This window comes from Oryzias latipes, chromosome 14, assembly GCF_053564925.1.
Source record: "Oryzias latipes strain Hd-rR chromosome 14, Olatipes_Hd-rR_3.1".
Classification (NCBI taxonomy): domain Eukaryota; kingdom Metazoa; phylum Chordata; class Actinopteri; order Beloniformes; family Adrianichthyidae; genus Oryzias; species Oryzias latipes.
In genome coordinates this window covers 1,378,030-1,405,209 of record NC_136250.1, presented here as the reverse complement: position 1 = coordinate 1,405,209, position 27,180 = coordinate 1,378,030, and the positions used below count along the sequence as shown (strand labels likewise).

General features: G+C 40.5%; 1 protein-coding gene and 1 long non-coding RNA gene across 5 annotated transcripts in view; both read left to right on the top strand.

Annotated features, from left to right (window-relative positions):
- The window catches only part of opcml (opioid binding protein/cell adhesion molecule-like), a 315,760-nt gene that overhangs the window by 139,326 nt on the left and 149,254 nt on the right, over nt 1-27,180 (top strand). For 2 of the 3 annotated variants that reach the window (XM_078931039.1, XM_023962832.2), the window contains exon 1: nt 19,344-19,464. The exons of the other annotated variant lie outside the window; for it this stretch is intronic. In XM_078931039.1, the coding sequence (XP_078787165.1) occupies nt 19,359-19,464 (106 nt within the window). In that variant the 5' untranslated portion in view covers nt 19,344-19,358. Of the gene's footprint in view, nt 1-19,343; nt 19,465-27,180 lie in introns of those variants that run through there. 3 annotated transcript variants of the gene reach the window in all.
- On the top strand, nt 9,184-15,914 carry LOC144983770 (uncharacterized). Of its 2 annotated transcripts, XR_013647576.1 has the most exons (5): nt 9,184-12,182; nt 12,425-12,629; nt 12,751-12,905; nt 13,057-13,136; nt 15,189-15,914. It is a non-coding gene; the product is annotated as an uncharacterized LOC144983770 (long non-coding RNA). The 2 variants fall into 2 exon arrangements; XR_013647577.1 differs by lacking the exon at nt 13,057-13,136.

The window sequence follows — 27,180 nt, the reverse complement described above, 5'->3', positions numbered from 1 at the left end:
AGATACATGCATGCTGCCAAAGTGAACCGTGTGTTCATAAGGGGAACCAGATCCTACCCAGCCAGACCAGGAGAGGGGAGGAGAGACCCCCAATGTATTAAACTCCAGCTTTTAAAAGGTAGATTAGATATAATGGAGACTGGAACAAGATCAATAATGGATGTATTTGAGTATCTCTCATGTCCTTTATGAAGGTGTGGCTGACTATCAGATAGTCAAAACAAGAGTATGAGTGGTTGCAGAGACCTAATTCCTCCATTCTGTCTGAGAGAATCTGCTCATTGCCAGCTTCACTGTTTCCTCACTGAGTCTGTCGAGTTTAGGGTCTAGGACCAGGTTGAAGTCTCTTTCCTAAAAGGGAGCTGACAGTGAGGTAAAAAAGAAGGGGTCATCAACATTTGGACCATATATACTGGCTATGCAATATTTTGTATTTCCCGTTATTATGTTTATAATTATATATCCGCCTTCTAGATCTGACACAGTGTCTGTATGACTAAAAGTAACATTTTTTACCAATCAGTATAGCATTATTAGAACATTCTACCATTCTACTTGCTCATTGTCAAGCATTAGCAAACAGGTAAATAACATTTTTATGAAGGAAACCTCCGTGTCTTTTGGACCCTTGTATATCCCAATAGACAAATGTCAAACGGGAGGCCTGGCCAAGTATGACAAAGCAGCCCTATCCATCTGTGCAACCTTTTGTTCTGCACTTTCCTCTTCCAAGCCTGTGATGCCCAGCACACATCGCTGTGATTGCAGATTTTGTTGACTTTGAAAGTTTTTCGTTCCAATAACATGGAAGTGAAAAGGACTTTTTTGCTTTCAGTTTGCCTCATTTTCCAAATGGGTGGCCTATGTTATAATCATGTTGGTTAGAAAGTCTTGCTCTTTTACTGAGTTATCTCTCATATATGAGTTTTAGTTGTGAATTCAGTGATTCTTAAGGAACTAAGGAATACAAATCTGTGTTAGAAGCATGCTTTTCTGGGTGTGCACGTTTAAATCTCTTAAATGTCCTTCAGTCTGTGGAGTGGCTATAATCTGTAAGCATGTGGTTTTTAAATGGAAGGAAAGCATGCTTGAACTGTCTGTTACAAAAGATTGACTGACTCTAACTATGACTTTTTTACATGACTGACTTCTCAGTTTAACCAATTCCTGATAAAGAGAGATTAAAAACATCTCTTCTTACAGCTCAAGAACCACTTAGCCTTTTTGTTGGGCTCTGACACACTATTAGTTGATAGAAGGGCTTTACATAGCAGAGGCTTATCTGAACAAGTTCCAATGCATTTGACAAGACGGGAACTGGTAATTCACATCTGTGTTGAAAGTTAAGAAGCCTTTTTGTTTGGAGGTTTCCATGGGTGGGTTGGGCTTACATCTTTCTAGCAATAGACAGGTTGAAACAAATCAAAGTAAAATAAAAAAAGCCTCAGTGGGATCAGATCAGAGCGCCTCACTGGACTGCAAAAGCTCACAATGACTTCAGAATTAAATTGTGTAAGGCTTTACCAGCAGTGAACTCAAAGGGGGAAAAAAGGTGACAGAGAAAAAAATCTCTCAGCACATTTATTGTGAACATAAGTCAAATATCCTTACTTTGTAAATGATTTGCAGCAATAGTCTTTGTCTTGTACACATCCATCACTTAAAGCTCCAACTACAAAATTATGATTCAACACTGCAAAATGAAGGCAATTGTTGAGAGGTTTTGTTAAATGTATTCAAGATGGATATGTGATTTATCTTTGTTGCCAAATAAGATGTAGTTTTTTTATTTATGAAGTACAGATTTAGAGGTCAGGGATGTTTGCTGTGTCATTACTTTACCATGTAGTGGTGTAACCCAATGTATGTCCTTGATTTTTAATGCAAAATTTAGAAACCAGCAATAAGCAAATGGGTGGGTACCGGTATCAGTAATGTAATAAATAATGTATTTTCTGAGCTTTGGTTGGAGCTTCAAACTGCTAAGTGAAGGATGTGCACGGACCAAACTTACCGCCAGCAGTTTAGAAGTAGAATTTTATTTTATTTTATTGTTTTTTTTTTTAACTTGTCCTGTCCAACAGCTGGGCAAACAGGTGAGAGCAGAAGGCCTCTTGTGTTGGACATATTTTACTTTAACAACAGGGGTTATGAATCTTCATACAAAACAGAGGTATGTCTGAATAAACCCTTTTTGGAATCGAGGCCAAACTTTATTAATTTAAATCATATTACAGGGCTCCAGACTAACTTTTTTCACTAGGAGCACTGTGGCCCCTAACTGAAAATTTTAGGGGCACAACCAGAAAATTTAGGGGCGCATACCGTAAATCAACATTTTAACCAAATCTACTTATTTCCACTGTATTACGAATAAATACTTTAATAATAGATGCAGAAATTACAATGGGCTGTTTCTAATTCAGTGTCACATTTTATTCTGCACTTTTGAAGATGCAACAACAAGGTAAACTGACAGCACCATCGCTGTCATGACAGTACAAATAAGTAAAGAAAACGGATGGAAATGAATGTTGGTGACACCAAATAAGTGCAGCCAAGATGCACAATAAGTCTGTTTGAGATCACCCAGGTGGACGAAAAGCTGCGCAGATCACCTGGTGTGAGACGTATATTTTTGTTTTTGCTCCAACATCACCTGTCAATCATCACAAAAATATCACGAGAAAGGGGTGGGAGTGAGGGGCAAACCTACCCGAACACAGCTGGAAATTTAGTACTGAACTGACTAAAAGCTGCCCTACAGACTACAAAACAATGCATTATGGGACATGTGTCCTGATGGGTTTTTGTAGTTCAGTGATCAATCAAAATAATTTAAAATACCAATTGATTAAAAAAAGGCTACATACATTACAAGACATTAAAATAATCATAAAATATATAATAACACAGATCATACTAAGGGGGAGAGGAATATTAAAACTAAATTGAATTTTAAGGACAACTCCAATTTCCTGTTCTCCTTCAGTCTCGCTGCAGCTTCGTCTTCAACCCCCCCCCCCGGCCTGGTCTCCCCAACTATACAGGCGAGCCGCCGGTTCATCTCAAACACGTCTATCGTTGCATTTTCCCCACGTATTTTCAGTGTGTCTTAAGGCCCGTACACACCGGGACGAATTTTGCGCCGACGTTTAACGCCTCGTGAGTAAACAAAGGGCACCAATGAGAGTGTGCACACCGACGCCACGCGTCAAAGCGTCAAAAAAAAAACCCACCTCAGGTTCGTTTTTTTTTTTTTGACGCGTCGCGTCGAAATCTATTCGACCAATGAGAATGCCGCTTTTGCACACGTGTCTGGAGCTTCTGAAGTTACAGTAAAACACAACTTGGGGGCGCTCAAACACAAAACTGCCTTGCTGAGCACACATACCAGCGAAGAAGATAGACGCCTAGTTGCATCTACACAGCCGCGAAGAAATAATGACGGACATTCTAAGATATCCCCGAACCAAGCACCAGTTGGAGCAACTGGTGCTTGAAATATTCATGTTTTCTTTGTATGATTCTGACAAGCGCGTAAATACTTGCTCTCTTCTTCTGAGGGAAAAGTGAGTTTAAGAATACGTTCTAAAAAGGAAAGTAAGGAACTCCTTAATGTGGTCCGGGGAGGGGGCTGTCAGGTTTCCTGCTTTCAAGCCCTGTCATTATCACGCCCCCCAAGAGTCATTTACTCCACTGTGATTGGTTGGTCATCTCCGCGCACGACAATGAAAAAGTGTCATTCAGACAAACTGGCGGCCCGCGTTAATATTAAACTTTCATTTTAAGGCGGGGGCCGCAAAATATCATCTTGGGGGCCGCAAATAGCCCGCGGGCCGCGAGTTTGAGACCCCTGCTGTACACTCTGGCACTGGTAGACCAGCCGCAGGTCGGAAGAACGAATCAATAGTTCGCTTATTCATAGCTCAGACGCACATATCAGTTTGTGATGATATTTGTCTCCGTTTCCTTCCCACAGATGTTTACGCGCGCGCGAATATCTGTAGGCCCCTCCCCCTACACGCATTTTAGCCACTCACAGTGGCTTTCCCTATTCTCCTCACACGCAGTGGCCGCCTCACAGACGGGCATCACGCGAGTGTGTGCTCGCGTTTCATGAGTATGTGCGCGAGTGTGTGCGTCTGCCTGCGTGCGTGTGCGCTCGCGTCTCATTGATTATTTCATTGCTCATTGATGTGCCCCTTCCACGTTTAATGTATAAAAAAATACGGAGGGTGGGGGAGGCAAATTTACTGGTAGCACATATGCGACTGGATGTAAAATTCAGTCGCACACTCTCAAATTTTGGTCGCAAAATGTGACCAAATGGTCGCAGTCTGGAGCCCTGTATTAGAAAATCTTTTGTGTTGGACCGGACGGAGGAGGGAAGAAGAGAGAGGGATGTTAGACGAGGGGGGGGTAGAGAGGTGATTATGGAAGGGGGGGGTAAAACCATGAAGCAGCACAGAGAAACAAGTTTCTAGATGGTTATACTCATTACAGTGATGTTCAGATGTAATGCAAGTCTATAAGGGCGGGGCCTGTCCACACAAACACTCAAACGTTATAAACACACCTGTTGGCTTAAAAAATGTCCACATGTCAACATAATAATAATAATACATTTTATTAAATAGATCAGATTATATAAAGACATAAGAACAGGATAAAAACAGGATAGAAAAACCGACAAATGAGGTTGAGTTAACTGAATGGATTAACTGTATTATTATGATTAACTGTATGATTTTTTGAAAAGATGAGTCTTGAGTTTGGATTTGAACAGTGGCAGTGTGTCTTTATTGCGTAGATCTGGTGTAAGAATTTCATAGCTGGGGGTTGGAGCGACTGAAAGCTCTGCCCCCCATGGTGGCAAGATGGGCAGGTGGGACATGGAGTTGGAGAGAGGAAGAGGAGCTGAGAGATTGGGAGGGAATGGAAATGTGAAGATCAGAAATGTAGGGTGGAGCCAGGTTATGGAGTGCTTTGAAGGTTATGAGGAGAATCTTGAAACTAATCCTTTGTTTTGTGGGAAGCCAGTGTAAGTTTTGGAGAATTTGTGTGATGTGGTGGGATAACGGGGTCCTGGTGATGATGCGGGCTGCAGAATTTTGGAGGATCTGCAGTTTCTTAAGGGTTTTATTGGGCAAACCAAACAGGAGGGAATTACAATAATCGATTCGAGAAGTGACAAGACTATGAACAAGTACAGCAGTTGTATGAGGAGTGAGAGAAAGGCGGAGACGAGATATATTGCGGAGATGAAAGTAAGCAGAACGGGTGATGTTATTACTGTCTGACTGCTACTGACTGTTAACCTGAGGGGAAGGAAGAACAGAGAAGTTGTTGATAGAGATGGAGAAGCTATTAAATTTGGAAATAGTAGATGATGTGTCTACAAGGAGGACTTCAGTTTTGGAACTGTTGAGTTGGAGACAATTGGAAGAGAACCAGAAATGGATTTCTTGGAGACAGAGGGTAAATGAGGAAGGAGGAAGTGATGAGGAAGGTTTAGTAGATATGTAGAGCTGGGTGTCATCAGCATAGCAATGGAAATTAATGTTGGGTTTATGGAAGAGAGAACCAAGAGGGATGATTTAAATGATGAAGAGAAGGGGACCTAGGACAGAGCCCTGGGGAATACCAGCAGAGAGTGGGACGGTGTTTGACATGTGAGATTTAATCTTGATAAATTGACTACGACCTGATAGATATGGGGAAAACCAGTACAGAGGAGTGTGAGAAATGCCAATAGTTTGAAGCCTGTGAACAAGAATATTGTGGGAAATGGTGTCAAAAACAGCAGTTAAATTGAGAAGAATGAGAATGAACTGTAAACGGGAGTCAGAAGCTAAGAGGAGGTCGTTTGTGATATTTAAAAGAGCTGTTTCTGTACTATGTAGTAGGCAGAAACCACATTGAAAGTGTTCGTAGATATTGTTACTGGAAAGATGAGCACCGAGCTGAAGAGCAACAGTTTTTTCAAGGATTTTGGAAATAAAAGGTAAATTAGAGATAGGGTGAAGATTATTAAAGTTGTTTGGGTCAAGACCAGGTTTTTTCAAAACTGGAGTAATGTACACAATACAAAAATTGTTCACACACGCATACTCATGCATTCAAACCAACTAGTGTGAAATATTTCATTCAATCACGCAAATTGTTAGTGCAAAGGTGAGCTAACACCTGTGCTCGAGTGAGTGTTTATGTTCTTCTAAAATGGATGATGGAATGTAGAAAGAAGGAGGGAAAGTGCCCCACGCCAAGACCCCCCCCCCACAGCATCAGCGGCAGCCAGAACACCCCAACACCTGCAGGAGCAAAGCAGGGGCCAGCCGCCCCCGCCCGGGAGGAGGACACCCAGGGGAAGAGGGGGTCCACAAGAAGTGTTGTAAACGTGGCCCGACCAGGCTTGCCCACAGTTGGAAATTTGGCGAGGCCCATCGCTCAGGGGCAAGGACCAGAATCCACACCACAGGGACTTTGACACCCCCCAGCTCAGGTGTGATGTGATCCCCGGCTCTTGGCCTTGCCAGAAAGCTCAGGGATCCCTCTCCCTGCGTGCAGAGAGGGCTGCCGGGCCCAGGAAACCAGCACCCAGGGAACACGGCCGCCGTTGCCAAGGGCCCAGTACCCCCTACCAGGGATGGGGTGAGGGACAGATGGTCCGAGGTCCCACCTTCCTTGTGAAATGCATGTGTGTGTGTTTGTGAGGGTGTGTGTGTGCATGTATGTGTGTTTGTTTTGGAGTGTATATTTTGAGGGGTAAAGATTGTGTGTACTAAGGGGGTGCAGTTAACATTAACGGGTAGGGCACTAAAAGGACATCTGCTGCTTGCTGGCAGTGATGTCCCTGAGCTTCTGCATCAACCTCAGCCTTAGCCCTGAGCCTCAGTCTCAACTTTAACTCCAGTCCTGCTCTCTGCTTCAGCCACAACCTCAGCCTTAACCTTACCCAGCTAATTAAGTGTAGACTGTACAGAAACTATGTACACTGGAGCCGCAGATTTCATCTAGGCTGTTGTCATGGGACCACTTTACTCTGTGGATTTTAACATTTGTTTGTATAAAAATCCACAAGACTAAACTTGATTTTTATTCATAATGTCAATATTTCCATATCCACTGATGGGTGTAGTTTTGCCCACCAGACATTTTTTTGATGCAAACCTTGGTTAATCAAATGAAACAACTCTAGAACCAATACACCCTAAAGATCCCTTACTAGTGTTGCTCTAAGACCTACAAAAGCAATCATCTTCTACTGAGCTGATTCAACTGAGACGCAGCATGATCCTGTGTCTGACTGTACATTTCAGTTTCGTTGAGGTCTGCTTTATGGTTGGAAGACATAATTCTTACTTAATGCACAATTATCTATTTGAAGGAAAATGGTGGCTCTGTTGTCCAATGGGCTTCTTACGGTGGCCCAGAAGGGTCACAACACAACACATTAACTTTATACACAACACACTAACTTTACACACAACACATTAACTTTACACACAACACACTAACTTTATACACAACACACTAACTTTACACACAACACATTAACTTTACACACAACACACTAACTTTACACACAACACATTAACTTTACACACAACACATTAACTTTACACACAACACATTAACTTAACACACAACACATTAACTTAACACACAACACATTAACTCACAATACAACACAATAGCTCACAATACAACACAATAGCTCACAGCACAACACATTAACTCACAACACAACACATTAACTCATGGCCCAGAAGGGTCACAACACAACACATTAACTTACCTCACAACACATTAACTCACAACGGAAGTAAAGCAGCAATTGAAGTGCTTTTATTCTGAAATTTCTACTGGGCTGAGCAGCTAACTACCTAACAGAAAGTAATGTCACAGTGAGCTGTGGAGGGAGCATGTTATTGCTACAAGAGAAGCTAGCAGCAGTGTTGCCAGAAACTTTGTCTTTACTACTGTTGGAAAATATAATCTGTCGCTTTGAGATTACTTTCCTTGTTGCATGTTCAATAAAGTCGAGAAGAAGAAAACCACGGGATTCGGCCGGATTAAGTTTAACAAATTTATTCCCTAACAATATTTCTAAAAACAGAGTAAAAACAGATCGATCTGGGTGTCCAAAATCAAGGCCTGCAATACGCAAGAGGTTACATTCCGAATTCACATGCAGCTTGTCTGGAGACACAGGAAAATTCCTTGAGTTCAGACTTTTAAGCATGTGGTCAGAACATCCTCCCCCGGGAGCAAGATGGCCGCCGAATCTCCGCCTCTGGTCGCTAGAGATTGGCTGGCAGGGAGCCTGCCCACTTCTGTCCGTCCATGTTAGGAGTTACAGCATTTGGTCCTAGCTTCCTGCTTCAAACGTCCAGGGGGGTTATTTCAAAGACGGACATCTGTCCGACCACCAACTGTGTCCCCATGGGGGTCCAGCAGAGTCGCCCGGATCCCTCTCCGCAGGCAATCAGTCCCAACTCTTTGTCCTTCTCATGTGAGTTGACACCTCCAGGGTTTCCCATGATTTAAATTGAATCCTGGAGACAATTTAATTCTGGTCCATGTCAGATCTACAGTTAAGGCTTCCAGATGGTCTTAGAAGATCAAAGACTGTTTTCTCCTGAAGGGGGGTTGAGATTGTAGCTGCATTCCTGACACCTCTCACATATGCAACTATAGGAAGCAACTTCAGAGTTGAAAGGATGTTAAAGCACACACTTCAGCAAATGACTTATCTTTACTGTAATAAAAATTTAAGACTGACAACCCTAATGAAATTACCAAAAAATATAAATTCCTTCACTACGGTTCTCCTTCCTCTAAACACACACAATATGAACACACACTCCTCCCTCCGCTCTGACACCCCCCTCTGTCGCTGCACGCGCGCTCCTCTCCTCTCCTTTTTTCCGCTCTGTCCTGTGTGTGCGTGTGTGAGAGGACGGAGCGGAAAAAAGGAGAGGAGAGGAGCGTGCGTGCAGCTCCCTCCACAGCTCACTGTGACATTACTTTTTGTTAGGTAGTTAGCTGCTCAGCCCAGTAGAAATTTCAGAATAAAAGCACTTCAATTGCTGCTTTACTTCCGTTGTGAGTTAATGTGTTGTGAGGTAAGTTAATGTGTTGTGTTGTGACCCTTCTGGGCCATGAGTTAATGTGTTGTGTTGTGAGTTATTGTGTTGTGTGTTAAGTTAATGTGTTGTGTGTAAAGTTAATGTGTTGTGTGTAAAGTTAATCTGTTGTGTGTAAAGTTAGTGTGTTGTGTGTAAAGTTAGTGTGTTGTGTATAAAGTTAGTGTGTTGTGTGTAAAGTTAATGTGTTGTGTGTAAAGTTAGTGTGTTGTGTATAAAGTTAATGTGTTGTGTTGTGACCCTTCTGGGCCACCGTAGCTTCTACAGAAGAGATACTTCATGTCTGTATATCTGTTGTCCTGTTATTGTCACTGCTGTCTGTGTGTGTGTGTGAGCGTGTGTGTGTGTGTGTGAGCACACAGCTCAAGCCACATCTACACAGAGTGTAGGGTGAGCAGCAAAAAACGTTACAGCCTTTGCGCTCCATCGTTGTCTTCACATGGGGGTGTTCATCGACAGTGTTAGCAGCAATAACAACACTCTCCCCCACTCAGTCAAACACATAAAGATTCATCTGATCAGCTGATAAACCAGGACACAGCACATCAAAGAAATAATTTGTGCACTTTTTGATGTAGATCTTTGATTTTGTTTTTCTCTACAAAAATAAAAAAAGGATTTCGAATTGAATTATCCTATTCAGTTCTGCTCTTATTTCTCTGTGTCCCCATCTGCGTGCAGCTTGGGTTAGCAGTGTTTGGTTAGCAGTGAGCTCTGACCGGCACCCTTTCATTGTCATATCCCACCTCAGTTCAGACAGTCAGACTCTTTTGGTATGTTCACAATCACGAAATTTACTTCTATTATCCATAGATTTTCTGAATGGGTTTGGATGACATCACCATAATAGCAGGCTGACTACCGGTACTTAAAGATTATAACATGACTTTTAATGTCAAACCCAAACTTTTCATTTTTTAAAGATCTGATCTGAAGAGCTTGGTCTGCAATGGCCTGTCTCACAGTGAAATACTGTATTACGGAATATGCAAGGTGAAATGCCTTCTTTAGATATCTGATCACCAAGCTCCACTTTTTTCCAAGTGTCTTCTAAACAGAAACACAAAATCCATTAGGACTGAGTATTAAAAGAAAAATCAATAACTGGACTGAAACCCTTTGCTCTTACCACTTCATATCCCATCCCTCTGCATATCAGTGTAGGAAACACATCATCTGTGAGTATATGTGTGTGCGTGCCTGTGTGAGAGAGCAGGATTGGTCCCAGACGGAGTCAAAACAGGGATCAAATTATTTGAAATATATATTAACGACACAATAAAGCCTTCTACAGTGGTCCATAGAAAACAGAATTATTACTGGCTGTGCAACTACTCTGTTAGAAAAAGAGGTACAATACAGGTCCATTTTTGTTCCCTAAGGTACAAACTTTGCATATGTACCCTTAAAGGTACAAAAATGTATCTTTAAGGTACAATTGTGCACCCTTAAGGTACAATCATGCACCTTCCATTGTACATTGTGAGCTTTTCGAGTTGTAAGGTACATATTTGTCCCTTACATATTTGTACCTTAATGTTTAAATATAAAATGGCAGGAATTAGTGGATGCTGAAAATGTCATCTCTCAATATAGAAACTCAAGTTAACCTATACTATCAAACTCAATAATTATCAAACTAAATTTAACTAAGTTTTGAGATATGGGCAAAGTAAATCAGAATGTTTTGATTTTGTGAAGTGTCCCTTTGAATCATTTTTAATCATGTTAATGAGGATTATATAATCATTTACATTCACAAACAGTATTGAAGAATTTGATTTTCAAACCCTTTACCCTATTTATATTAGAATAAAACATACAAATAATTGTTAACATTTAAGTTGTGTTCTATTGAAAGGATCTAGCTACAGGCTAACCTTGACTCGGCAGAAGCATAAATATTGCAGCGCGGAATGATACATGAGTGAAACGACAATGATCCAACGGTCAGTCTCTGTCTGTCGATCAAAGGTGGGAGGATGGCGCTTCGACATTTATCCACAGAGGATTTAATCACGGAGTTATTTCATTTTGGGATAGAGGTCACTGAAGATGAGAGAAGTAAATTCAAAGGTAAAGTATTTGAAATTTTTATCAGTGTTTGTGGTGTTAATTCAATTTAAGTTGGAAGTTAACTTTACTGTTAGCGCTAGCCAAGTTCATACTCTGTCAACAACATTAGCTAGCTAGACTCACTTTGACGATTGCCATTACTAACGTTAACGCTAGTTAAAACATTATTAAATAATTTTAGTATAAATAAATATTATAAATTAGCGGTACTATCTTGGCTACAGTTCACCATCGAGCTAACGTTAACTTTTCTGCGGCAAGAAAAACGCTTCTCATCCAAAACTCTGCCGCCGAAAAGTTAACGTTAACGTGAAATATTAATAAAATATTTCAGAACAAAAGACAAATGAGCGGCAAAAACGTTTTTTTTTGCTCTCTTTTCTCTCACATTGTATGAAACCATGGCCCTGATCAAAATGTAAGTTTTGCAACCCAACTGGATCACGCCATTTGAGTTATTAGTACTAACTATGTCTGATGTTACATTCCTCACCTTATTGCCTCGCTGTTACAGGTTTTCGACCAATGATGACTATGTGAAAGTGTGTAAGGCCCTGATTTTGAAATACCCTTTCTTAAATGACAAAGAAGGCAATGGTTATGTGATTTGACAGAATATTAATTGCCAACCTTTATTTATTATACTAGAGTACTAATCCAGTCAAGATATTAACTATGTTTTCTGCATTTTGTTGCACACATTGTTTTTCACCATGTATTTTCATGCTTGTGCTTTCAGTTTTGTGCAAGTGGTTTGTATGCTTATTTAATTGTTCTGTTTTATATTCTTTTAAATAGCATACCTGGCACATGTCTCTCAAACGTAAGTTCAAATATGAGCGGGTGCCACTGGTAGATGATGAAGAAGTGAGAAAAATGAAACAGAAATTTGGTCATCGCAGAAAGCCTTTACAACTGGAATGAAACACAAGTAAACGAGCCAAGGCATCAAAGGTTAGAGCATCTTCTTTGGTTTGCTGTGTATCTATGTGTGCATGTTTTACACACAAGCAGTGTGACCCAATGGTTAGCCCCTTAACCCGGAATGGAATAGAATGGTCCCCCCTGTAAAGTGCTTTAAGTAGCTATGATAAAGCGCTAAATAAAATGTAATAGGGGCTCATTTTTCATAAACTTTAAAAAAGGTAAAAGCAACTGTCAAATGAGCAAATGTTTGTCATCCCTCTGTGTCGTAGAAGGTGGATATTATTGGGGAGGATGATACCTCAGTAGCGAGCCATGTGAAAGTCCTGCAGGACCAGTACTGGAAGACACAGCCAGATGCCCGAATGGTGGAGGAACGGATGATGAGGACATTTGGTTGGAGAAGGCGAGAGATTGCTAATGGGTTGACTGTCAAAGAAACCATTAACAAATATCCATGCCTTAACAGTCCATGTGGTGTGTGTCTACATTTATTTCCTTACATTTGTGTTGGGAATTCATAGTTATATTACTAAAGGCTGTCTTTTTTTAATTTTAAAATCCTATGATAATGTTGTGACATGTTTCCATGTTGCAGCTATTTCAGGAAATGGAACGGCTTCATGATGAAATGAATATCTGCCGAAGATTCGAAGATGGCTTTAAGGTCCTTGAGCTTGACTCAAAGGAAATCTCCCCTTGCAGATCTGGCTTTGGAAGAAAGAGAGGCTGCCCTCACTGAAGATGTCCCTGGTAAGTGACTGACTGATCAGCCATGGTCACCCATAGTGTTGTGGAGCCATTTAAGCTTAATTTCTTTTCCATTTGTCTATAAGATAAGGTCTAACTAACACTGTACATTCACGTAATAGACTTTTTTTTTTTTTTTTTACTTAATTTTCAGGGATTGATTTCAGAGCTGCAATCCTGCTGCTGCCGATTCTGTTCAGGGAGAAAAATGACATTCTCGTCATCCTTGGGGAGGTGTGTAATATGCATATACCGTAATTTCCGGACTATAAGCCGCTACTTTTTTCCTGCGCTTACAGCCCTGCGGCTTATTCAGCGACGCGGCTAATTTATGGATTTAATTGGCGGCCGCCGTGCACGTATTTTAGGACTCAGTGAGTGGTTCGAATTCTCTATCTAACACTAAGCACAAGGCATTTATTTTTAAACACACCTCTTAGCAGCCAAACAGCATGGACTTGACTTCAGGTCTTAGACACTTCAGTCATGGTTCAACAAAACGAAACACGCATGCCCGGCTGCATCCCAGAATCCTTTGGTGCCATTAGACCCAACGTGCACGTGATCGCCATTACAATATGATGTAGCTTTCAAGTTAAAAGCAATCGTTAAAAGCAGCGTAAAAAAATCCACCATCACCAACGGGTTTGGAAAAGCCGGTCAGCTGCGTGACGGAGAGAACAGCGCATGGAGTGAATTTACCTGAGTCATAGTGACTCGGCTGGCTGCACGTAAATATGTCGGAATAACATCAGCCTTTATTTTGTCAGGACACGACTGGAAACACAAATCGACGTGATCATTTTTACGGTTTTTAAGGACTGAGCGGAATTTTGCTTTGAAAAGCTCACAGCCTCCGTGTGAGCTGGAGACATCTTCTCCTGCTGCTCTTATAGAGCTGTGGGGCCGATGGCAGTCTGATGGCTCCCACACGTAACAACGCATCCGCCCCTCATACGTACAGTATTAAGTCCGATTGCTCTGCACAGACACGATTTGCTCCGTCCACCGGCGCAATGGGGACGAAGTGCTCCTCCTTGAAGCTGCCCTGGCCAGAGGTGTCGGAGTAGATAGGAAGGGGAGACAAGGAGCGCGCGGGGCGAGCGCGGAGCGCAGAAGCTTCTGACTTCTGACAAACGCGCCGCACTGAGGCGCGCGTATCACGCTGAGGCGCGCGCTTTTCAGTCGCCGCTGCTGTATTTTACTGGTGTATTTTTTCAACCAGCCCTGTTACTCCCATAACGCTGCCGCGACACAAGCAGAAGGAGAGCTGTTCCCGTTCACCCCTCCATGCACTGCTGATACTTGGTCATTCTTAAACACGTACAACAGTATGGCGAGCCGGGCGTTGGCCCCGCCTTTAGCCCCTAAGACTCATGGGAAATGGGGAATCGCGGATGTTAATTTCCTCATCATAACTGAGGGATTTAATGTTGATTATATGGTTACTGTTTGTAATTTTATGTATGATACCTAGATTGTCAATAAGTAAAAAAAAAAAAAAATGAAATAAAAACACCATAACTGAGGAACTTGTGAACAGATTAGAGGTGCGTGCTGTTTGACGGATGTTGACATAAACAAATACATGACCCTGAGTGAAAGCTAACTCCATCCACGGTGTGCTAATGAATTGCACTCACTCTGGGATTCAGGACGTGATCTGTACGTCGCCTAACACATGTGCGGCTTGAACTCTGACGCGGCTTGTGTATGTATAAAAGTAATTATACACGTGAAAAGGGGTGGGTGCGGCTTGTAATTGGGTGCGCTTTGTAGTCCGGAATTTGCGGTAGTTTTATTTTTTAATTTTTTTTACATTACTTCCCACAGAGACAGTCCAACAGTTTTTTTGTGTATGTGTGTGTTTATATATATATATATATATATATATATATATATATATATATATATATATATATATATATATATATATATAAGATGAACTGTTTTTTTTTTTTTTTAATGAATGTTTGTGGTAGATTTAAGGTAACTACTTAATGACCTTTATGATCGCTTAAAGAACTAGTGCGTGACGCGTTTATACTTCTCTGTCGCTGCCATTTTGGTCTAATAATCATATTTTGCGTTGTCATATTTCATTTTTTGTTGTCCCAGCCCTAGCCCCTAGTTGTTTTGATTGTTAAAAATCAATAATTTATCAATATTGAACTTACTTATTACAATTTTCACAAATTGTGACTGTAAAGCTTCTTTGACACAATTTGCATTGTAAAAGGCGCTATATAAATAAATGTGACTTGACTTGATTTGAATCTCTTCCAGGAACAGCCACCAACGCCATATCCTACTGTACAACTCGAAGCTGTCACTGACTGGAGAAGTGTGCTGACTCAAAGGGTCCCTGCAGTGGTCAAACTGGATGGGCGGTCAGTCTGCAGGGCGCTTGGTTTGGAGGAAGGTGTTATTGCTGCTTTTTGTGCTTATTTCATCTACAACATTGTATATCCATCTCGCCTGAAGAACCCCCTGATTTTCATTCAGCGGTATGTTCTAAAAATGTCTGAGGTTAATGATAAGCCTCTACCTGTTAGTGTGACCAGGGTAATCAACATTTTAGCTTGATCAACAACCGCAATGCCTACACCATTCAGCTGTCCTAAATGCTCTCGAAGAGCCTTCACATTGATGAAGTTTTGAGGTGATGGATTTTCATGCTTTGGATACATATTGTGTCGATGATAAACTTTCTGTTAGTATGCAGCATTTATGTTAAGCTGTGTTGGGAGGGTTGTATAGCATTGTGGATGAGATCAAAGCTTGTGTTTTTTAATCCAGAACATCAAGTGTCATGTAGTTTATTCTTTAACCCTTTATAGGGCACTCAATGAAATACTCTAAAATTCAAAAATTCAACCTTAGAGTGTTATTGGAGAACATAACAAGACTTCATATCATTGGTGACATTTTTCAATTTTTATTTTATTTTCATGTAGTAAATTAATGCCAATGAAGTTACCATATTTAGTTACTTGCCCATGAGTGGGAAAACAAATTACAATAAGTATATATATATATATATATATATATATATATATATATATATATATATATATATATGTATATATATGTATATATATGTATATATATGTGTATATATATATATATATATATATATATATATATATATATATATGTATATATATGTATATATATGTATATATATGTGTATATATATATATATATATATATATATATATATATATATATATATATATATACACATATATATACATATATATATATATATATATATATATATATATATATATATATATATATATATATATATATATATATATATATATATATATATATAAGAAAACACACATTATGTATTTTGAACATCACTTTTAGAACATAAAAGTGCTAATAACAAAAGTGTTGAATAGACCCTCACACAACTGTGTGTGAGGGTCTGGGAATGTCCTGGTTGTGGGTGGGTGGGACGAAGTCGGGGTCTGACACATCATCATCTTGATCCTCATCATCCTCACCAATGTCAGGCTGGACTGGCACAACAGCAGTCTCCCTCCTCTTGCCATGAAATAATAAAACAACTTTTATAACATCATAAACTGACAAAAATCAATCTTTATCACTATTCATAAACTAAAAACAGTGTTTAAATTCTCTATGAATCACTGTATAGTGATATAAAAACATTTGGCAAAATTTAAAACATAATATGCTAAGTATTATTTCTCTATTTGTAAAGAAATGCACTAATATGGTTTGTTAGATGCATAGGGCATATGTTCAAAAACAGACATACCAAGTAAAAATTTGTTTTTAGTGAAAAGGGCGTATGATCAAATATGGTGCCTGCATTTTTCATGCCGTATTTCCACTCATTTCAATAAATTCTCCGCAAACAAATTATATGTCAACACTTAACACAACTATTCAACAATAAAATGTATGAGTTTCATCAACTTACCATGGTTAGTTTTGATGATTCCTTTGAAAATGTTCAGTGAACTGAGCTGCAAAAGCAACTTTTTCTGACTTTGGAGAAAAAGGGAAATTTGATGCGACCCTGTTCTCTGCTGATTGGTCAAGTTGCACAATTGAGTAACCTATAATGGAGGGTGATCTTTGTTGATTGGCTGGGTAAAGATCACATGATTCTTGAACTCACTGAGACACGGGATGGGCGTGATAACTAACGTGCGGAAATTACCAAAAACAGTCACTTGCCCGCTAAAGGGTTTTAAGTGACTCTCTTTACTTTGGTGTGGTGTGTTAAAGTGTTTTGCTTGGTCTTTGAGTTTGAATAAACTTATTTGTTTCTGCACTATATTGCTGTTCTTATTAGTGATATTCATGAAATTGAAAGAAGGAAAATATAAATGGTTCCATTGTATTTATTCCCTGTATCTGATATCGCTGTTCATTTTGTTGAGTGGCAGTAAGTTGTCAGTTGGTCAGTGAAATGCATCTTAAAAAATGTAACTAATTATTTTTAATGTTTTTTATATCAGACATGACATCCTAAACATTGTGACATTTTATTTTGGGATGTTACATTGTATGGTTGTGAGATGAATTATTATTTAATCTGTGAATTAAACTGTTTTCCATTTAAGGACTAAAATAAATGTCTAAAATTCAGTTAGTTGTTGTTTGTCTTTATTTTCTTTCACTCCTTAAGGAATAAAAAGGAACTTTTTTGCCACCTAAAGGTACAAAATGGCTTTGTCACTGGGGCGGTACCCTAAAGGGACAAAATTGTACCTTTTTCCAGAGGTACTTTATTGTACCTTTGTCTAAGGTACATTATTGACCCTCAAAGGTACAGTATTGGCCCTTAGAAGGTACAAACAAGTAAGGTACAAATTTGCTCCTCTGACTCAAGGTACAATAATGTACCTTTGAGGGTACCACCCCAGTGACAAGCTTTTGTTCCTTAAAGGTACCGTTTTGTACTGTTTTTTCTGAGAGTGTAGTATACAGGGAAATGGGGGTTTACAGGTAACGACTGTGAAATAAAAGATTTATGTATGGACATTAGACTGTTCTTGTTTAGGTATCTCGAATCTAATAAGCATTTATCTAGACTTTCTTAAAACACAAATGACACAACCAGAAAGTTTTAGCCTTTCTAACAAACAAACAGAAGCAATGGGGAAAAGTGTGCCAATTCCCAAGTAGTAAATAATTCATGTGTCACTGAAAAATGATTCCTATCTGGTCTTAGATTTTTTTGACTGGTTTCCCTTGATGTAGAAAATAGATGATCCTCTGCATGGAATGGTCTGTAGTCTTTCTTTTAAGGTTATCTTTTCATGTAAATATTTTTCTAGCTTTCCTAAACTTACATCCATAGGTTAGAATCAAATCAAATTTGAGCTGTTTCTTGATTCCATGCAGAGGTATTGGATCTTCTTGACTAACACTTGAACAGTTTCTGTGTAAATGAACATTCCTGAAAGTTGCTCTCATCACTTCAAAAGCTTCAGGATGCTGTAGCCATAAAGCGTGTTTGTAGCCTCAGGCTTCACCTGCTCTCTCTGCACATTTAAAAGTGAACAAGGTAATGTCAATGAAACTGATGTGAGGCTGCTTGGGTAGCTGTGTGGATTTGTCAAGGTTCCTATGTCCGAAGCTCTGGATACAGAAACAGTCAAATGGATTCTGATTAGGGAAACCTAATGAAACTCCATAACAATTTTTTTTTGTTATGGAGGGAGTTAATCATTGATAAAAAAAAAATCTTTCTGGAAGCACAGCTAATCTTTTTCTGGTCATTCATGATATCTATCCTTTCTAATATTCCCTCAGATCCAGTTAAGGTCTCCCCATCCCCCAGATCACATTTTAAAAGGTTAAACTGAGGGTTGATATTTTAAACATTTTATGTTTTTGACTGCGAGTGCCTTGAGAGATAAAGACCATTTTTTTCTAGAAGGCAGACCTTTGGCCCACCTCTATTCAATTTCCAAAAAGGAAAAAACAAATCAATTGAATCCTTCAATGCTATGATCTGTTTGACCTTCAAGCCCCTTTATGCTCATGACTGAGTTTTTTCAGTTGCAGTTAAAGACTGGAATGTTGCAAATGTAGCCCATGTAATATTTTTTTGTGTTAATTTCACCAAAATCGCTTTTGTTGTCTTTATTTTGTTGTTTTTATGGGAATGTTTTAAGCGGAGACTTTTATTTTGGTGGTTCGCTGCTACTTCCTGTCTTTTCGCGGCATCCCCCTCAGTCTCTGTAAGGACTGCCGAGAGGAGGTAAGCAGCAGATTTTGCTCTAACCAGTTTGGGTAAAAGTGGAGTTTAGTTAAAGTTAAAAAAAAAATAAAAAATGTTGTTAACAAGATAAAACTTTCCTCACATCATTTCTATTTTTGTTTATCGTGTGAAATATATTGTTATGGGCAAATAAAGCACTCGGAGGTATGCTAGCCTTGACGGGACTTGAGCTAGCATGTATGGTCTCACATGTGACTCTGGGGGTTTTCTCCCCCTTCCTCAGGTGTGTGTGGAAGAGTGAGACCGGACGCGACGTTTATGTGCTGTATTTTTGTTTTCACACAGGTATGTGAGCATTTATTTTCATCAGATATATTTCATTACCTTTTGCTTTTTATTAATTGATTTATATTTGTTTGGGGTATATTTTAACACAGTGTTATTTGTATTGATGTTTTGTAATTTGAAATGATACAAAAATGCCATTCAATGAGCGGAAGTGTGCTATATATGTACTTTTGTAATATGTGGAGTCTCTGTGAGGACTGCCGAGAGGAGGTGTGTGTGGAAGAGTGAGACCCGACGCGACGTTTATGTGCTGTATTTTTGTTTTCACACAGTAAATCCCCTTAAATGGATGGCAATCCCTGTGTGAGACTCTTTATTCATTGAAGACACAACGCAGAAGATTTTAGCTGATGCTGCACTCACCGAGCAGCAAGAGTGCGCCCGACTACACAAACATGAAAATACACGACTCCAAAAATAAATATGCACTAAATACAAAGCTACCACGAAGTCCAAACCTTTTATTTAGAATTATTCACACAAAAAAGTCGAGCAAAGGTCAGTGGGAGAATGTCTAATACTGTATCAGTGTATCTGCCAAACACATGCCTGCTGGGAGCACACAGAATATTACACCTATTGATAACACAGGATGTCTGAGCATTCAAATCCTTTTAAGTCAGCTTCTCATACCAGCCCGTTCTATAATTCATGCCCCAAAGTCTCCCTTTCATTGACGACTCTGCAACACAGTTTTCATCTTTTAGCAGCGGGTAAAAAGCCAGTGAAAGCTTAGAGAAAAGACACCAACTTCTGTAGAGCTAAGGACCAGTTTTAAGCCCATGCTCATTTCTTTGATATAGTGAGTTAAATAAAGACATCTCACTTTTGTAATTGAAGGAATGTTTATTTAGATTCTGAACATCTTTTTTGTTAATTTCTTTTCAACTTGACTTTTTACTGTGCTGCCCCTGTTACCACACATACATAAATCATACAAATAGGGTGTTGAATAATGGTTTTTATGCTTATTTGCTTGGTACTATAATTAATAAAAAGAAATATAATATAATGTAATATGTATAATATTGACCAAAAAGATATTACTCATTATACTGACTTGATTACAGAATTTTTCAAAGTTTAGGTTGCATTTTTTTTTGTATGTTTTGGCTGGGGGTGCAACTTTCCGATTTTTTTTAGTGTGATTTCTAAAAACTAAATAGGCACATATGTTTATTATTTTCCAACATCCGCTAGAGGGCACTGTAGGTGAGTGTATCAGTATTTGTTACTGACAGCGACACAAAAGTCCAAAGCCAACTTGGACGAGAATCTTTTCCTTCTCCTCCTGAACTTTATGATATCGTCCTATTTGTATCATGACATTCATTAAAACGGTCAATGGTATGTATGTCAATGGTATCTTATCACCCTCTCACCACCGTGAGAGGGTGATAAGACCACGTATGGATGTTGGAAAGAGAGATTCCTTAAAAAGCTTTATTAACACATTAACAAGCATTATAATAGAATTTTTTGAATTTAAATGTAACAAAGTGGCATTTGTTACTTGTGTATGTCAACATGTGTCCACCTTATTTTACCTGTTTTCCTGCTATCAGCATGCCAATTGCACGCTCCCTCAAAACTTGCGACATCTGTGGCATTGTGCTGTGTGATACAACTGAAGATTTCAGAGTGGCCTTTTCTTGTGGCCAGTCTAAGGCACACATGTGCAATAATCATGCTATCTAATCAGCATCTCGATATGGCACACCTGTGAGGTGGGATGGATTGTCTTGGCGAAGGAGAAGTGCTCACTATCACAGATTTAGACAGATTTGTGAACAATATTTCAGAGAACTGGTTATTTTGTGTATGTGGAAAATGTTTCACATCTTTGAGTTCATACCATAAAAAATGGGAGCAATAGCAAAAGTGTTGCGTTTATATTTTAGGTCGGTGTATTATTTGATCTCAAAATGAAATAAAATTTTAGAAATATTGAAAATGTTCTTGTATTTCTTTGTATTCGAGTTCCCATTCTAGTTGGTGATGCACAGTCGTTGAAAAGAACATTTTAACCCTTGTGCTATCCTAGGCACTTTATTTTTTTATTTAAGCTTTATTTAATAGGGACAGTGCACATTAATGAACATCTACCAAACAATGATAGGCGTAAACATGCTGGATTATAGCAATGATGCTAATTTGCATCCATAGTCCCTAGGCAGGAAACATAAAACAGGACAAAACAAAAGACAGAATCACAGATACAATAAGAACACAAGAAGGTGGTACATTATGAGAGTTAAAAGTTAGTGGCTACAGGACTGGTTTGCTTTCAGCCACTGCTTGAGCTGTGTTTTGAAGGTCTGTAATGTTTGACACTCCCTGATGTACAGTGGAAGACTGTTCCAGAGTTTACTGGCCTTTACAGAGAGAGCGTTTTGTCCAAACGCTGTTTTTGGGGCTGAGACTTTGTGCAGACGGTTGAGTGCCGACGTGTCCAGTTCTCTAGTCTCTAGGTGGCTGACCCCAGCTGCTGAGTGACCCTGAGAGGATCTGACCAGAATGACTGCAATTTATGCTGGCGGTGGGCCCATTTAATCCTGACCCAATCCCCCACAGCTAGTGACGGGGTCTGCACTCGATGTGTGGCCTCAAATTTTCTCTTCTTCCGAGCCTGTGAACTCACGACCCAGGCTCTGACTTTCTGCAAACCTTGAGTTTCATGTGGAGGGACAGGCTGTGCTCTCAAACAGTCCAGGGGGTGTTTAGGTTCAAGTCCTTCGATGAGCAGAGACAGAGACACCCCTGTGTTGGAGTGCCTTGATGCTCAAATACTCAAGAGAGTTTGGTTGAGGGCCTCGCTGAAGATTTTTCCTTTCTTCTAGACAGGCACAAATCCCATTTTTAAGGGTTTTATTAAGCCACTCCAGCCCTCTACTTCTCTCTCTGGATGGTACGCTGCTGTTCTGATTTGCTCACTTGCTCTGTGAACTCAGCTGAGATAAACTGGGGTCCATTATCTGTTGTAACCATGCTGGGACGCCCCCACCATCCAAACAGTTCCTCCAATTGGCCAATGATGGTATGGTGGTGACAGTGCTCGGCTGAAAAACCTCTGGCCATTTGGGATGCAAGTCATGCACAACCAGGAGGTGCCGTGCATGTGCAGGTGCCCCATGAACTTCTCCACAGAGATCAAATTGGAAGTGTTCCCAAGGCTATGATGGCCACAGGGCTGTGTTGAGTGGTACCGTAGCTGACTGACCAGTCTTCCCACTCAGAAGGCAAAAAGCACAGTTTAGTACCAGCTCCTCAACCTCTGAATCTATGTGAGGACACCACACTGTATCACGACACTGTTCCGTCACTTTGACCATCCCTAAGTGCCCTCCGTGCACCATGTGAAGCACTCTTGATCTAAGTCTTGATCAATGCCACCGGCTGTTCCACCCCCTCATGGATCTGGGAGAGCACAGCACCAAGGGCCACGCTGGAGGCGTCAGAGGTGACCAACGTAGGTGCCGTCTGGCTAAAATGGGTCAAAGTGGGAGGTGAGCTGTTGTTTAATTATCCGCACAGCCTCTTGGCAGGATGAGGTCCAGTCCCAGCGCACCTCCTTCCGAAGCAAGCTACGCAATGGAGCTGTCGAGTCGGAGAAATGTGGCATGAAACTAAGGCAGTAAGAAGCCATGCCCAAGAAAGACGACAGCCAGACTGAGGATCTGGCAAAGACAGAATGGCTTATGTTAGCCATAATGGGGGCTATTCCTGGCTGTGATTGCCTGAAACCTAAAATTTCAACCTCCTTAACTCGAAACACGCACTTCCCAGCATTTAGTATCACGCCATGCTGTTCGAAACGTCGAAAGACTTGCACCAGAGCGTCATGCAGTGCCATGGTTGGTCCAACCACATCATCCAGGTAGATGGAGACACCCGGGATACCTGCCAGTATGAGTGACATAATCTTCTGGAAACAGCTTGGAGCTGAGGAAAGACCAAAAGCCATGCATTTAAATCTGAACACCCCCCCATGTGTAACAAATGCTGTGAGGTCCATGCTAGCAGGTGCAAGGGGAACCTGCAGGTATACATTTCGCAGGTCCATCATACTGATGAAGACAGTGGAACCATGAAAATGGCTGGTGAGCTCCTCAGCTGTAGGCAAAGGGTACTTATCAGGAATTATAGCTTTGTTCACATCTGACAAGTCAACACAGAGACGCAGACCGCCCCCCTTCCTCCTAGCTACCACCAGGTTAGACACCCAAGGTGAGGCGTCAACCAGTTTGAGAACATTCTCTTCCACCAGGTGACACAGCTCAGGCCCAACTTTGTCATGCAGGGCCAGAAGAATGCCCTGCAGTTGGAAAACTGGGCGTACGGATGAGTCTGCAGTGGGCTTGTGCACAAAAGCGGACATGCAACCAAGCCATGTGAAAGGTTGGGGGTAGCGCTTATCTAAGCTTCTGCAGAAGAGTGAACTCACTGAATAAGCTCTGTTTATTAAGTCTGCCCATGCTTTTCATGAGTATTAACTTACTTTGGTCAGAGGCTAGTCCATTGTGTGCTAGCTCATCCCGTCCTTGCATGATATGAATAAAGATTAGAATGGACTGTCTGAATGAAGCACACAGATTCTGTTATTAGTGAGTGGCAGCAGGAAATTATTTAGATGTTATAGGATAAAGAATGGAAATCAAGACAGTTGGACTCTGAATAGTTAAAAACAAACAAAAGATACTCGTAACATTTGATATAAGTGAAACGGCGTCTTCTAAAATACACATCTCCCCAGTTTCTCAAGGTGGTGAATTTTTTCACCTTCCTCCCCTCTTGTCTTTTCTTACTCTTCATTAATGTGTTTGTGTGATCCATCAAGAATGATTCAAGTGGGCTAAGCAACAAACACTGCCATTCTAATTTGTCACAGCTGCATGCTTGGCAACTTCAGTTGTGTTGGAGCGTTGGCAAGGTCATGGGAGGTACCTGACCTGCTGCAATGCAGGGAATGAGGTTGGAACACATGATGCATTTGACATGTACTGAAATGGATGGCAGGTAAACTTTATCCTTGAAACACCACTGCAAGACTATGAGGTAAATCCACTGCACCTGCACTTGAATATTTTCTGGAAAGGCTTTTTAAACCCCCTGTTTCCTCAGGTTGGTATTAGAAACTGCCATGGTGTTAATATTTTGTCAGGTAGCTAAATGTAGCCCTTATCAAGTAGAGGCGTCTGTGAATCATGGCCTCAGCCCACCCATCTTTCTATCCTTGACTCTAATTAAGACTGCATATCTGTGATTTTGCTGAGGTCAGGGAGGGTTTTAATTTGAAAACCATTAGGCCATGCATGTAATCAGGACTCATGTTGCATCCCAGGCAGATATCTCTTTAATTAAGTCTTATCCTAGGCCAATTTCTCTTGCACACAACATCATCATAATTTCTCACTAACAACCTTCCAATAATCTAAACAGCCACTTCATACCACCATCTTCCCAAACATTACATCCTTAACTGACTTGGGTGTCTAAGGCTTTTAACAACCTCAATATAAATGATGGTGTGATTACCTTTAACACACAAGAGGAAGAATGTTGATATGAGGCACTTGACTTGTCACGGAGTAGACAACACTAGAGATAGTGTCAATTAGTTAATTCTCTTTTTGCTAGGGTTACATAAAAGGTCTCTGTTTATCTGTTCAAACTGCCACAAAAAATGTATCAGAATTATAAGGAAAGAAGAGAAATCATTTTCAAATATTTGTCCTTTATTGATATACTGTAAGTATACTTTTTTAAAATGTGTTCATTTGTAATTGTTGCCATTTGTGTGTGTCAGGAGTCTGAACGAATGTAGATGGCTTCTCACTTAGTGACCATCAGTGTTCTCACACATACTTTTCTTTGAAGACAGGAACAATACAATGTGGTACTTGTATGTTTCCTAGTAATGGCATCCAGTGCTGTCAGTGCATGTTCATTCCCTTTTCGCTCGATATCCACTTCAATCAAATGTCTTTTAGAGTGTCAAGCTGACATTAAGATAAAGAAAATAACTTTTTCAATTGTCTCACTAGACAGAAAAGCTCTCATTGCAATATAAAGAGTTACTATTAGATGCACAGCTAAGTGCCACTCTTATCCCTAGTGGCCAGAAATCCTGCCATGCATATAGATGGGAAAGAGAAAAGAGAGAGCAGGCACACATTAGTAAACAAAGCAAATGTGCCTCAACATATTCCAGGCTAACACTTTCCCTTCAAACTTATCTCATCATCGTTTATCTTTAAAGGCCCATACCATACTAAATCTTTTTTTTCTTCTTTGGTGTATCATAATGTTCACTCCTCACTCACTGCATTTCTGAGTATTCCTCTAAAAACCTGCTCTCTGAGCCGCCCCCCCCCCCAAGAACGAGCGCGTTCTAACGGGCTGACGTAGACCAGTGAGAACCGCCCCTTCCAGGAAGAATCTGTGCTACCAGCACCGCCCCCACACTAACACACACACCCACTTTCTCTGTGTAGCGAGCTGTGTTTGGTAAAAGCATTTTCATTTAGTACTTCTTCCAATTGTGTCCCGTTGCCACTGGTCATCAGGTCCAACATGTGTTCGTGACTTTAGACCAGCGGTCAGCAGGGGTCAGGAACCTTTTTGGCAGAGAGAGCCATGAACACCACATATTTTTAAATGTAATATTGTGAGAGCCATACAATGTTTAAAACTAAGAATACAAGTGAAAGTGAGCATTTTATGTCATTTCAAGACTTTTAAAGTACAATCAGTCTGTAATTTTTTCCCCCATTTTCAGTGTGGGAAAGGCACACTACATTATGGTGTTGCTAATAACCCTTGTGCTATCCTAGGCACTTTACCATTGGGAGTTGGGTCATCTAGACCCACTAGACAGTGCTCTGAGCCTTTTTTCTTCAATGATTTGTGATCTTCACTGGTGTCCATGGATTACATGAAATCTTTCCACCTTTATCCACCTTTGTCATGGTAGGGAGAACCACTCAGTCATATTTCATAAATAATTTGTTTTTTAGTGTGCCAGAGGTAATATATGATCATTTATATGGATATAGTTCCAAATAAACAGGCTCTTCGCAACTCAACCTGCAAAAGTGTACGCTCAGTGGCAGGGTCAAAACAGCCGAGCAGACCCACCAAGGCTAGAAACTGAACAGTACTGGAAAAGTATATGGGAGAAAAAGACAGCACATAACAGCAATGCCCAGTGGCTGGTCTCTCTGAGAAAAGAACATAGCAACCTCCCTGAACAGAATCCAGTATCCATCACAGTGGCAGGCATCCGAGAAAGAGTCTCAGGTATGAAGAACTGGACAGCACTGACATGATACATGCCTACTGGCTAAAGAAGCTTACCGCACTCCACGAGCGCCTGGCAGCACAAATGAACCAGATGCTAAGAGATGGGACTCACCCCGAATGGCTAACGGAAGGGCGAACGATCCTGATCCAGAAGGATCCCTCAAAGGATGCAGTCCCATCCAACTACCGGCCAATAACCTGTCTCTCCACAACATGGAAGCTCATGTCAGGCATCATTGCAACCAAGATAAATAGGCACATGGATCAATACATGAGCAACACACAGAAGGGCATTGGTAGAGACTCCAGAGGAGCCAAACACCAACTCCTGGTCGACAGAACAGTCGCTCAAGACTGCAGGTCACGACACACCAACCTGTGCGAGCCTGGATTGATTACAAGAAGGCCTAT